The sequence below is a fragment of the Orbicella faveolata genome, unplaced genomic scaffold (genome assembly GCF_042242905.1).
Source record: "Orbicella faveolata isolate gen_17 unplaced genomic scaffold, um_ofav_v1 contig_35, whole genome shotgun sequence".
Lineage (NCBI taxonomy): Eukaryota > Metazoa > Cnidaria > Anthozoa > Scleractinia > Merulinidae > Orbicella > Orbicella faveolata.
In genome coordinates, this window is record NW_028301564.1 from 30,153,316 (window position 1) to 30,167,398 (window position 14,083).

The 14,083-nt window shown below is 37.2% G+C and overlaps 2 protein-coding genes across 4 annotated transcripts in view; both read left to right on the forward strand.

The window, feature by feature from the left end:
* The window catches only part of LOC110050501 (QRFP-like peptide receptor), a 40,158-nt gene that overhangs the window by 11,264 nt on the left and 14,811 nt on the right, over positions 1 to 14,083 (forward strand). Inside the window, exon 1 of one of the 3 annotated variants that reach the window (XM_089273399.1) lies at positions 9,674 to 9,997. The exons of the other annotated variants lie outside the window; for them this stretch is intronic. The gene's annotated coding sequence lies outside the window, so the exon portion shown is untranslated. Of the gene's footprint in view, positions 1 to 9,673; positions 9,998 to 14,083 lie in introns of those variants that run through there. 3 annotated transcript variants of the gene reach the window in all.
* Positions 242 to 2,041, forward strand: LOC110050504 (G protein-coupled receptor 54-like). The gene has a single exon (XM_020756426.2). The coding sequence runs from the start codon at positions 423 to 425 to the stop codon at positions 1,542 to 1,544; it is 1,122 nt and encodes a 373-aa protein (XP_020612085.2). The 5' UTR covers positions 242 to 422; the 3' UTR covers positions 1,545 to 2,041.

A 14,083-nucleotide genomic window follows, 5' to 3' on the forward strand; every position in this document is an offset into this window, starting at 1 on the left:
CCGAAGTTGTTTCACGTACATCGCGAATTAGCTCGAATTCGATTAGCCTCACAGTTATCGAGAACGGATTACATTGTCTGATTTGTTTACAGACGGCCTGAAACGCATCGTGGTTTTACTGAGTAGGTTATTTGCAAAGAAAAACTAATGGAAATCTTCATTAACGTTAAAAGTCAGTTTCTGTTTTGGGAAATTCTTCTCATGGAAATGTATCTTTCTCTGTGACGTAAACGCAATTACCTGTCATCTGGAGAGCCGTCTCGTCATATCAAGTGTTATATAACGCATCAACTGCGCTAGAAAATATAAATTGCTTTTCACTTCATCCCGTTAATGTGAATGCAGCTGATAACTTATCCGCCCCAAGTTGCAGCGCACGTGAATTGAATCTCAACAACAACAACTGAGCGGAAGGTGCAAAAATGACTCCAAACTCGACTCTTTACAACATGACGGTAAACACGACTAGCCTTCCACCAAATACTACTCCAGCGGCGACGCCGGACAAGCCAGAGGTGCTCTCTCAACTTTATGTCACTCTCACGACACTCTTCTTCTCGTCTCTCATCGTCGTTGGTTTGACAGGGAACAGTCTGGTCGTGGCGACTCTCTCTCGCTGGCGAGAGATGAGAACACCTTGCAACCTACTTATCGCTAATATCTGCGCTGCTGATTTGGGAGTCTGCCTGCTCGCGGCGCCATTGAGAATCATCGAGATCTACCGCGGCTGGCTTTTCGGCGATGTACTGTGTTATATCTTAGCTCCACTTCAAGATGTCTTCGTTGTCGTGTCCGTTGTCACACAGACTGTAATTGCCCTGGAGAGGCATCGAGCTATAGTGGCACCATTCAAACCGAAAATGACCCTCCACCGCGTCAAGATGGTGATGCCGGGCATCTGGGTTGCCTGCTATGTGACAAGTGGTGTTCCGATGCTAATCTTTCTCAAGAACAAATTGTTCCCCAACGGGTATTTCTTTTGTTTTCCATTTTTCCCCAGTGAAGTTTATAAAATCGCTTATGAGATGTACCTCGTGGTTTTGTTCATTACTCTGCCTCTGGTTCTCCAAAGCGCTGCTTACTTCGATGTCATCCGCGTGCTCAGAGCTAAAAACGAGATGCACTCGAGGTCCTACCAGCCGAACAGTTCCATGAAGAAAACTCTCAGCGACAGGGCCAGACAGAAGAAACGGCTGGTCAGAATGCTGATAGTTTTAATGCTGGCTTTCCAAGTTTGTTATCTACCTCGTGGAGTCATCCTGTTGATCCAGGAATTCTCTCCCGAAACGACAGCCAAGCCAGACTTTCTGTACGTGGAACTGATAACGTTAGCGATGTACTACCTCAAACACGTAATTAACCCGATCATATTATCAGCTATGAGTAACGATTTTCGGTCAGGCTGTTTGAGTGTTTGTGCCGCAGATGACTCACATTTAGCGTTCACCCGGGGAAATCGTTATTCGACAGGTCACCGCTGCAACACGAGGGAAAGAAGACTTCAAAGAAATACTACTAGTAGTTCAGAACAAGTGCAAGTTTAGTACTTCTCCGTTTCAAAATGATAACCTTAGATCGACTTGGAAACGTCCTCCGTTTTGGGGAAAAGGCTACTTTGTTTTAGTTGGTTTCAATTCTTTTGGGAAAATGTTATTGAGGAAATTCTCTAATGTCTAAAAATCACTGGAGAGTTGCGAAAAATATAATTCAAAATTTGGTTAAATATGTAAAAAGTACGACCGACCACTGAGTTGTTTTGATTACTTGACGAATTAAACTTTTAATGAAAAGCGTTTGTGAAGAGGGAAGACTCACGCCATGAACTAGTTGAGCCGAAAATGTTGATCATAACACAAAAGTATCGTGTGACTGGAAAATCATAACGTGATTTTAAATTTTGCCCTACAGCAAGGTCGAGGAATCGAAAGAGATTCATTTACATATTACTTGTTTTCAGTATATCGGGTTGATGTGCTTGAAAAAATAAAAGTAGAGAAAATTTGCATTTATATAATTACCGCATGAAAAAATTAAAAAATAACCTGCTTTTTGGAATGGTTGGCGATAAGGGAAAGGAAGCTTTTTAGTAAAGTAAATAACAGGCATTTAATCTCTCAGCAATGCGTCTGTTCTGAGAAAAAGGAAAGAACTGATTAGATAGCAAGATAAACCGGGTAGTTTTAATGTTGAACAATGCCCTTGTAAAGATTGTATCAATAATTAAATAAAAAACATTTTTAGAAAATAAAGCATTGATCTTTGAAATCAGAAATAGTTAAAATCTTTTGAGCTTTTATTTAATTTGACTGGGAATCAGGTAATACTTAAATACCTCCCAAGCACATTAAAGGATTGCCCCTTATCGCTTTGGAGCCTTGGTTAGAAAGGATAAAGAATTTAGCCGTGACCAGTACAATGGAAGAAAATTCAATCGAACATCAGGGATAGAATTAGACTCTTATTTCAGATTAAAATTCAGCGAGGGCAGAAAGCGAAGCAGAAATGAAAACTCTTGAAATAATTAAATTAAATAAATGGTGCACTGGTCAACTACGATAGTGAAAATAAACAAACATTAAGATCACAACCTGATCGACAGATTTGGTACTAAATCCGAGAAAATGAATTTCCTCTTTCGCAATTTTTAATTCCTTTGTTAAACCGGAAAACTTAACTTCATCGAGAACGTAGTCGTCCAAGTTTGTTACCAGGCGAGCCAGAACTCCGGCGATTTAATTAACTTTTTAAAATTTGTTAACACTATTTTTACCCTGGGGAAGTCATTCATCATTATCTAACCACACTTTCAACTGAACATTTCCCATTTATCTTTTTTAAAAGGTAAATGCGAAAAGAAGATAAATACAAAAAACTTCACGAGTATTAGAATACGAACGGAGAAATAATCAAACACTGTTTCATGTTTAAAAACAGGTTTATAACATTCAATTTTGTTTTGGCTTAGCTGTTGTTTTCACCGTGTTGAAATAAAGCTACATTAGGGATGTCTAGACCATCGTCTCGTGGTATTTAAAATTATCTACACCCGCAGAAATGAAAATAAATGGTAATCAAGCGACGCTTGTCTGCAGTTTAATGCCGTACATGCCAAGTTTTGCACTAACATCATAACAAGTCCATTTTTAACTCGCATTTTTTTTAAACAATGATTCAAAAACCCCCTTTTTTATCAAGATTGTTGCCGCTTAGGATTAATCTTCTTTTTTTTCTCCTTTTGAGCCGTAAAACCTACGGAAAAGATCATCAATAAGTAAATAAATTAAAAGTCTAAGAATTTCTTCAAGGTTGACCGTTTGTGCCATTCAAGTTGTTCATATATGTTTTGGAATAGAAAGTGTTTATTATTTTATTACTGATTTTAAGTCTCATAGACTGACTTTATGCATTTATATATTTCGTTGATTGACGACTTACTCTAAAGGTAACAATAATGTTCATAAAAAATTAAATAAGTCAGAAAAGTGATAAAAAATCTGCGGCCTAATGCCGAATATGAAAGGAATGCCTTTGACAGCCCCTTCAGTGAAAACGTCCGTTACTCAAAATTTAGTTCACAAAAATTGACAACAACCATGACAACATATTCGCTATTGAGGCTGGATGCAAAAAGCTTCTAAATCCCTCATTCTAAAACCGATGGTTTTTTAATCTGGGCGATAATTAGTCTTATTATATGGCTAGCTCCGTGAGCGGGCAAGATGAATCAAATCCTGCGCTGTGATTGGCTACCCGAGCGGGCAGATGGAGCTATCATGCCCGCTTGGGACTATCCGCCGTGTCCCGCAAGAAAAATTTCCCCGAAAGCCGTATAATAAATCCTTTATTGACCAAGCTTGTTCAGTCAAGATGGCTCGATATTGGCCTCGGTCTTTTTTTTGCGAGTTTATGGACCTCGACTCCGTCTCGATCCATAAACACGCAAAAAAAGAACTTGGCCAATATCCAGCCATCTTGAACTAACACGTGGTCAATAACCCACATATATTAAGATTTTCAGGAAGTAATGTTGACTATTATTACCTCCTGCGCGTGTGAACAATTGTAAAATCAAAGGTTTCTATAACAACACTTTCGCATAGTAGAATCCGTAATACAAAATTTTTGATATTTTTTTTTATTTGAAGAGGAAGCGATTCCAATACCATACAATATTTTATTCTACTGCCATTCTCAAACTACTTGTATCACGCAGCAAAAATACCTGTTCAGTCACTCTCAAAACATAGGGTAATCATAAAAGTGCAACTTGACAAGCTTCTAAAAAGCCAGTTCAAGCGTCTATGTATGTTTTGTTCTGTCAAAGTCTGGCTCCAGAACACAAAACCATTGAACATGCACTGGTTGAAATCTTGGAGCACCACTTCATTGTAAAGTGAAGTCAACGGTACGGTTAAGAAGCAATAGGTTTTATCATAAACATTGGTTCCGAAAAGGATCCGTTGCTGCGTGGCACACTGTAAAGAGTTCAAGAGTTATCAATAATAATAAATCAGTGCCAAAATAAACTCAGTTATGGAGCATACGTTTCGGGCCTAGCCATTATCGGTGCTAAGTTTTGAATGGAACACATCATCGAAGAAATAAACAATTACGCGCACAACTCTAACGGATAGGTAAGAGCGCGCATGCTTTCAGCTGTTTAAAAAATGAATTCTACATTTAGACAGGCCTTATAGTTTTTATCAGTCTATTCAGCTTCATGGACATTTATTTTGATGCCGCGTACACACAACTTTAAGGCGCTCACGCTTCATTTGTCTGCTGAAAAATTCAGACCGTGAGAACAGTCAAATTTCTTTTAGCTCTTCCTGTTGATTTCATTTTGTTAACTTTTCTAGCGACAACGAATAATTCAGTCAGTATTCATTCAAGGTTCAAATTGTCTGAAAACAAGCAAGAGTTTAAATACTGAAGAAGCACTAGCCAAAAACAGCGTCACGATAACTCTCTATTAGCTACAATATCTATCAATAGGCCGCGTTCGATATATCAATATTCCAGCATGGCTCCGCGGCTTTCAGGACAAAATTGCAATTTTTTTAAGGTTCTGTTGTCCCTCAATTTCCAAAAGAGACTTGGATACAAAGAAAACACCTCCCTAGTTAAGCGTCCATATAAGTTTACCATATCTCGTTTAATTTGAGAGGGCACAAAAAGGACTTTCTAGAAAAAAGAAAAAAACAGGTTGCCTTCATGGAAACTAATACTGCCTTTGCAACAGTTTTAATCAGTAGAACCTAGCAAAAAAAGTAAAATAATTTAAAAGAAACAAAAATTATGTCAAACCACTCTACCGTTCGAATTTGATGCAGAAAGAAATCATTTGCCTTGATATACGAACAAACGTATCCCGAAAACAGAACAGAAATTGAGAAAACCTGGAATTTATAATGGTAATTGAACTGAGTGGAGTGCAATTTGGTCTGAAACCATACGCGTGATTTCAAAATCGAACGAGCGCGCAGCGCGAGTTCGATTTGAAATCACAAGTATGATTTCAGATCAAAATTGCACGACATGAAGTTCAATTGCCACTTTATTAGATCCATTTTGAAATCGCACAATTTTATCGCCTTAATTTTTAGACTTTTGGTGTATTGTTCCAGTAGTCGGTTTGTTAAAAAAAAAAAGCGGAACCGGAAACGCCTTTACGTCTCATTTAGTATGCAAAACGATGTCATGTGACGAAAACTCATCCGAGCATGACAAAGAAACAAGCGGTTTTGAAGTCAGAACGAAAATAGTCTGCTTCAGGTATAAAAGTTCAATTCTCGTCGGTTGAATCAATGATGGAAGGTCTTTCTTTCTTCTGTGGTTGAGGCTGAGACTTTTCATTGTCTTTGGAGAAGGAATTTGAAGGCGCATCCTGCGTAATTCTGCGATGGATTTCTTTTGAGTTGTGAAACTCCCTCGAGTGCACGATGCCCAGTGGATGGTACGTTTTTTTTCTTTCATACCGTTTAATGGCATGATTTTAAGGGAGTCCAGCTCGTTATCATCTCCGTTTCTTTTTGTGACCTCGGCGAAGGACTCAATACTCAGGACCTTGTCAAGTTCTTGCGGCGCCATTTGTTTCAAGATATTTCCAAGATGGCGGGACTAACACCAGCTTCGTAAGACATTCATTCATTCACTGTTTTGTGGAGCGGGGCGTATTTTGACTATGTTTATTCACAGCGACAGAGTTGAGCTCTTTTGTTGCTTCGTTTGAAACTACCAGAAACCTGGAAACATCTACCTTCTTGAGATGGCCCTGAATTTGTTGTTGAGTGGTTTTCGTTTGTTTATGTTTTACTGGACTCGGTATCATACGGATTTTGAGCAGATGTTGAAGAAAAATCGCCAAAATATTCGTCAAAATGGACACTGAAAGTTGGAAACTTCCATTAAAGTTGGTGTTCAGCCTGAAGGAGCTGATAATCGTCATTTAGAAACTGTAATTAATTACATTCGTCAAGTTTTTTGGAAAAAACACACAATAACAACAGAGTTTTGGCAATACTAGTTGCTAAATTATCCACACAATGGCTTTTTGCCTTTCATTTTCCTGAAATTTTATTGTTTACTTTAAACTAATATTGAAATCTGATTTGTTGTTTTGTTTTACTGTCCCATTTTCAATGGCTGAGAAAAAGATGCGATTTAGAGCAAAAAATAGTGCGATTCGTGAATAAATCGCACCATTGAGAGCCAATCAGATTGCAAGGATAGCCAGTGATTTCAAAATGGATTTAATAAATCACGATATTTCCGAGACCTAACCAGGAGTTATCGCATTAGAGTGACCATGGCAGCCTGTCATATGTACAATTTAGGGTCAAGTTTCACGTCCTCAACGAAACGCTGCAAAACCCCGGGGGAAACTCCCATATGAAAAGGTCTGGGAAGCTTGTCGGAAAATGTAAGTTAAACCCCTAAAGGAGACCACTCTGGGCGTGGCTCGAGTTTCATTTGACCTCTAAAAGATACCACTTAAAATACAATAGGTTTTGTTGATCCTTTGCGGCCTGCGTTCACAAAAATCGATACTTTTTCCGGCAATGCCGCTGAAGAATTCAGACTTCTCCTTTTCATCGCACGCTGACCAGTTCAGCCATATAACGATAACAAGTAATCGCAAGATTATTCTCGTACAATTTGGAACAAATAAGCAATTATTCATTTTTATAAATCCGGAGGTTGAGTGTTCAAGTCCCGCTCTGACCACTAAGCTAGAGATGTTTCTCGGTAGACCCTAGTTCAACTCCTCGGTCATGTTTGTAAACAGCCAACTGGTCTGCCTCCTGCCAGTTGGGATTTTTAACCATTGTTATGTTCATTTGCATTATTTGTTTAATCATTTGGTTTCATTGGCCCTGAAACCCCCATTGGGGGAGTGGTCAAGTAAGATATATTATTATTATTATCATTATTATTATTATTATTATTATTATTATTATTATAATAAATTTTTCAAAGATTTTCAAAATAGCACAAGCCCGTTGTGCTTATTCATTCAAAATTGTACACGAAAACCTGTTGGATTACGGTACCTATACAAATTAGCATAAAACGTATGCTACACATGAAGAGCTCGTCCTTCAGGTTTTTTTTTTAATTTTATTGCAATAACTTACATTACATTACACACAAAAATTACCTACTGCTTACAATGTCAGGTTTTTCCTTCTTGTACTGATCGGCCGCTATAACGAGTCTAGTCATGAAGGACACAAAACATCTTTCTCTTTACGACCTTGGAGCAAGAATGCCTGGAGGGAAGGGATACTTCCCGACATTTTTGGCTGAAGTGTGCAGTGCGAGCCTTACCGTTCTTCAGACCAAATATGCGATACCGTATTTTCGATCTGACCCAAACATCGATACCGTCGAATCTTCAAACCATTATTCAAATCAACGTCTGTTTCAAAGGGACGATGCTACGAAATATTGATCCAGTCAGGTAAAGCTCAGAGTTCAAGTCAAAGAACAGAAATGAGGTTATAATAACGAAAAGAAACTTAAAGTTATTTTACCATCGAGACGAATAGACCATATTCGTATTCTCGATATCGGAATGGCATTAGCTTGCAAATGAAGCCAATGCGGGGAGCTCGAGTCTTTTCAAATGTAAATGACTTTTAAAATCTCTTTTTAATGGTATTCTCCTGCATAAGCGTCCATTGCAAACTAGTTCCAGTTCAATACCGTGATTACGCGGAATATGGCCTATTACAAATGACAAAACCTGAAAACTTCAAGCTAATTTTTTTAAGACTCGGATGATCCATGACATAGCTTCTTTAGTCTAAGAGTAAGTTTTTCAGATATGAACAATGTGGCGCGCAATTTATGCCGAATATAAAACGGGACAGGTATGTTGTTTAACGCCAGTAGAGGTGCTTTTGAATTTTGTTGGGTGTAGGTATAGTCTACCATACCCAATTGTCAATGAAATGGCACTCGATTACCTCTACTTGCCTCCTTTATCACTCATTTCATCACTCTGTGCTTGGGTAAGATGGCGTAGGAAAATTCTGCGTAAATATAGTACGACCCTCCAAAAAGCAACAACAACAACAAAAACAACAAAAACTGATAAGGGAGACTGTAAGGCGACTGCAGGAAAAAAAATCTGACTAGTTTTTCTTTCAAATTAACTACCGAAAGAGAAACAAGACTGACAAAAACGTGGCTGTAAGTTTTTAAAAATATCTTAAAAATCTCAAAAAATTTTAGAATTTTAAAAATCCGACATCGGTATTGATGTTTTCAGAACTGAAATGTGTTCTGAGGTAGACAAACATTTTTCATTACAAACATTTTTCATTACAACCTGTCAGATCTGATGGGGAGTTTTAATTATTATTTTTTTATTTGGTTGGCATTGGATTTCTTAAACTCTTTCACGGTGTTAATCCTAATTGTTTGTAGAATAACATCGGTTTATACAGTGCTCACATCCACTTAAATATTTGTATATCCAACTTTCAGACTGATTTGTGTCAAGGTTATTTCAAGCCATTTTCTTCTGGTGGCACATAGTACCTCAAGTCACAGCATGTCAGATTTTTATTTCTCGTCTTTTATATCATTCTGTTTTCATGTGTTCTTCTCGCGTGCTTTTTACTCCTCGTTTTTAGCACAGTATATTTCTCAAGATAAATCTACTTCAATTAAGATTCAGAAAATGTTGACCACAGAGTTTTTATCAGTTGCTGTATTGTAAAAACTTTTGCTGAATTTGAAGGTTTTGAAAGTTGTGAATGATTACAATCGTATATTTAGTACCAAAAACAAAAAGTAAACAAAAACAGCCGTAAGTCAGCGATGTCCTTAGAGCATCAAATCATTTACTGTGGACCACCCAGTCAAGTTTAACAAATGTGAAAGAAAATGAAAAATAAATCTACACAAGAAAACAATACATTTAAAAGGTAAAAAACACAGCGTGAGGTCGAAGCAAAAATTAATTTTGCTAGCTCGTGTGGTGTATTATTAAAACACCTGGGAAATCCTTGGCTAAAACTAGTTTTGCTTTTGAATACGTTTCTGTGCAGGTGCAGACTTAACTCATAGGTTCCAAACAAGTCGAACTTAATATTTTGTTTAGAAATTCTGTTAGACGCACGCCGCAAAAGAACTTTAATTTAGATCAGTTAATTTAGTAGCAAAGCTGGCGAAACGAAGCCGCATTTTATATCACTGACGGTTTGATTCAATGGAAACATTGAGTCGGGCAGATGGACTTCGACAAACACAGTAATTAAGCGGTGGGGGTATGTATTCGTGATAATATCAAGTTTTGATGAATTTCCTGCGCTTTGTGTGCACTGAAGAGGGATTAAGGAACTACTCGGGTTTATAGTTGAAGTCGCTCTTACAGGTATACATGAAAGGAAAACATCACCAAAAAAAAACATTTTACGTACACGGATTTCAAGAAACGCGAGAAAGCGAATGAAGGCGTCTATCTTCTGGTTATCAGCTAAAACACGTAAGTCTTGCAATTTGTCGAAATTTCTTTGGAAACACTAAGTGCAGTTGGTTGAGAGTTTGTACATGTATAAGAGCGTGTGATTCATTTTTTTTCTGTCGCTTTAATTGTAAATTGTGATGCTTGCAACTCAATGTGAACTGTAAGGTGGAGAATTAGACCAATACAATTTCTCATTATTCAGGGACAACTCTGCCAAATTTCAGTACAGAATCGAAGTTTCCTAATCATCCTAAGCTTTCAGTCCTCCAATTTGCAACGTATGGTTGTGTTAGCCTATAGATTGTTGCAAAGTTAGGTGGTTGTATACATTTAGTTCAACGATGACAGGGAGAGACTATGAGAAGTGGCTTATGTAGCTAGGAAGCGGCACATGTTTCATTAAGGAAATAACGATAAACTGAAGTGTTTGTATATCTGGCGACAAAAAGTTCATCTTGAACGTTTAGACTGGCTGCATACAATAAAGAGAGAAAGACCAGACCCTCTTTAAAGCTGTTACAATCGTAGAATGCATAGAAAGTGCACATTGTCCAAATATTAATCGCACCTTAGTTTTACGTTATTGCTGAACGAACAGAAAGCAATAACGAACAAAGTTTGCCTATTATTATAGGTCTGTATCTATATTTAAAATAGCAAATTAAAAAACCGATGTAAACTGGGATGGCATAACTTTATGAAGAACCTACCTGTTTTTAATTCAAATTTATTAATCTTTAACTTACAACTGTCTAAGAAGTATGACGAAAAGCTTATACGGGTAATAAAAAATAAATTGTGCACCGGTAAAAGAGCGGATGGAATCGAAATCATCATCTGCCTAGTTGAAACAACTTTTTTTTCATCGATGTTCGTGATATTTCATCACTCATTTTCATATTTCTTCGATTCCTTTTTTACTACTGTTTGCTTACTTGCAATAGATTAGTTTTCATTAAATTGTGAGATTAAATTCAGACATATCAGGCGATTTGTGAAGGTAGGGGACAGAGCAATAAAATCCGTCTCAACCTGTGCGTGTTAAGCTGGATCAGTTTGATAAGTACTACAATCTGGAATTTTTAATTTCGATTTTGGGGTGTGGATGAGATCAATGCCACGTTTTGTTTTCGAAAACTTTACTTCAAAGCTTTGTTCTGTTTTCTTCAATCTGTCCGCTCATTCTATGTTTTGAATTCCCAATTTAATTGAAAACAATGACTAGATAGTTTTTGAAACCAAAAAGCAATAAAACGATTGCAGAGGAAGGTGGCTATACGGCTTGCTGAGTAGGAAATAATTGAGTTTACCAAAACATTCTGCGTTTTCAATTTTAACCAAGTCCGTCGATGAACAATGAACGTTTCCTTAACAAGTTTACCGGAATAGATAATTAAATTTGCAGGTATTCTTCAACTGGTATTGTAGCTAGGAACAAGCACAGTATGATGAGATTTTTTTACTTTGATACAAAAGAAAATTTTACTGGGTAGATATTCCGTTGGTACATTGTTGGCCTTTTTGTCGTATTGTAGGTTCCTTTTAAAAGCTTCACGGTGCATGCTGGTCAGGTTCTTTGTTTGAAGATATACAGCGCTCAGCAGTTCCTGCTACAAGGGCAGGCGATCTTCCTTGTTTTGATCTGGAGCTACATGTCGCCATTTAATTTGGCGAAAATTAAAATTACATTCACACCAAACAAGAAACTTTAAACCAAGAATTGATTGAAGCTAAGTCGTCGAAGCGTGGCGCGTTTCGACAAATTTAAAGCAAAACGTAACATCATCACCCCAAGTTTTTCACTGCTTGCACACTAAAGTGAACTCAGAAGTACATAAATGAGGGGAGTTTGTTTTTTTAGTCCCTCGTTGCGGCTTTTCCTCTGAAATAACCCTGAATATTATTTTTTTTTACGTTAGTAAGGAACATTTGTAAGAGACGAAATCTAAATGACATTGAGAAGAAGAAATTATCGTTTATCTGGGTTCAGCTTTGTCGACAAACTAAGAAAACTCTCTCGGGTGAACAGTCCAGGCACAAAGACGTTGCAAGTTTCGATGCTTCGAGAACCGACATGTTGGCGTGGAGAGTTGTCACCCTGGATCTAAAATTCACGCACAATGCATCTCGCGCCCTAACGTCATCCGTGTAAACTAAAAGCGTCAAATTAATTAATGAGAAACTGAAACAGCCCATCGAAATCAGCGTATAACCGTGTTTTAAAGCATGAAGACGTACTGATGATAAAAACTGAGCACTGTGGGTTAATTCAGTTTGGCTGTCGTCTCGGGTCTATTTTAAAAAAGGTTTCAAGCATACTCAGCGTTACATGTGGTTAGTCAAATGGTGAATATACTGAGAAGAATGAGAGTTTTTCAAGTCAGCTTTTCACCCAGTAAATAAAACATGAATTCGCAAAGAAACTTGAAAATGACTTGTAAATTAGATTGCGCCATGGGAGCTCGACGGTCTGATTGAACCCTTTGAAACTCAGGCGAATCTTGCTACCAAACAAATAAAGAAGCAAGGGTTTATACAACAAAGCAATCATTTCGCTATTTTTAAGCGCGCGAGCAGCTTGAACTTTCCTACATCTCAATGAACATGCAAATTGACCCCAAAGGCACTAGTCAATATTTCCATCGCTATTTTAAGTGAAGTGACGGCCACTGTGCTCGACAGTCAGCACCAAACATCTAAACACTGGCCTAACTGGGAAAGGTAAGCCTCATTTTACTCCACGCAATTCAACCATAATTTACGTTTTAGCAAAATTTATTACAATTATAGCTTTGTGACCACTGCAAACAATGACCGAACTATACAAGGATATCAGTGTATTATTTTCACACGATACTTGACGCAGGTGCAGGCAAATTTACTTTTCTCGGGTAAACTTTCAACAGTTTAATGTTGTTCAGTTTTAAACACCGATTATTGGTGTGACTTTAACCATTCTTCGACAATCTTCGCAGTTAGATAAGGAGGCAATAGTGAAGGAGAGAGGTTTCCAAGCGAAGGTCAGCGTCAATTTGACATATCGTATGTTAATCCCTTCCCAGTCAACAGCACAAAACTGAAAACATTTGTCTTTTATAATGAATTAGTTAGTTCAAAAATCGAAGGACTGCGCCCTACATCCGCAGTTGATTTAGCACTCCGCAAGTTGCTTAGTGTTTTTAAAAAGTATCAAAGGAGATTTGTTTGTAACAACAACCAAAATAAAAGGAAAGTTAAAGTTCGGAAGCATTTTAGAACGATTTAGTTTGAGATAAGATGATGATTTACGGCAAGATTTCAGTGTTAATTTTGAGATAAGTTTAATGAATTTTATGGTTCACTATTGTATGGTAACTTGTTTTGATCGATGTTTCGAAATACCTCAAACTGGGTGTTGCAAGAAACAGCGTGATAATTTGAGTAGAGATTTTTGTAATCGATCGATGTACGTGTAGGAAAAATATTGAAGTATGCTTTAGTTATTCAAAAATATGAAAATAATATTTATAGGCCATTGTAAGTCGACCAAATTTCAGCTAATTGTTCAGTTAAATTCTGTAACACTGCCACCTACAAGATTAAGTAATGAAATGCGAAGCTTTTTGTTAATTTTTGAATAAGTATAGTGCGATTGAAAATTTAAACGAAATAGCCAAAACATGTGTATTCAACGCTTAAGGTTATTTCAAATTTGTCCTCGGGGGAAAATATTCTATTTTTGCTTCTTTTGTGTCTCGTTCAGGAATTTTAAAAGAGCCAAACGCCACTGTCAAGAATATGTTTAAATATAAAGTTGAAAAAAAAAGATTACCTACAAACCCTTTATTTGAAAAAAATTTGCTTGCTATTGTCTCAGAATTATGCCTGATTAATCCAAGAAGTGAACGTAAAAAAAACTAGGAAGTATAGTGAATTACTATGGAAACTTGACGTGGCTGGTAAAGTTAAATCAAAACATCAATCATATATTATGAAATTGATTGACAAGTTCCCTTCAAAATGTGGTTCATTTTTTCATTCGTGTAAATGTAGTACGGAAATGAAATATGTAAATATTAAGGTATTAGGAGCAATGTCGTTCGAATTTCGGTGAACATTGAAAGC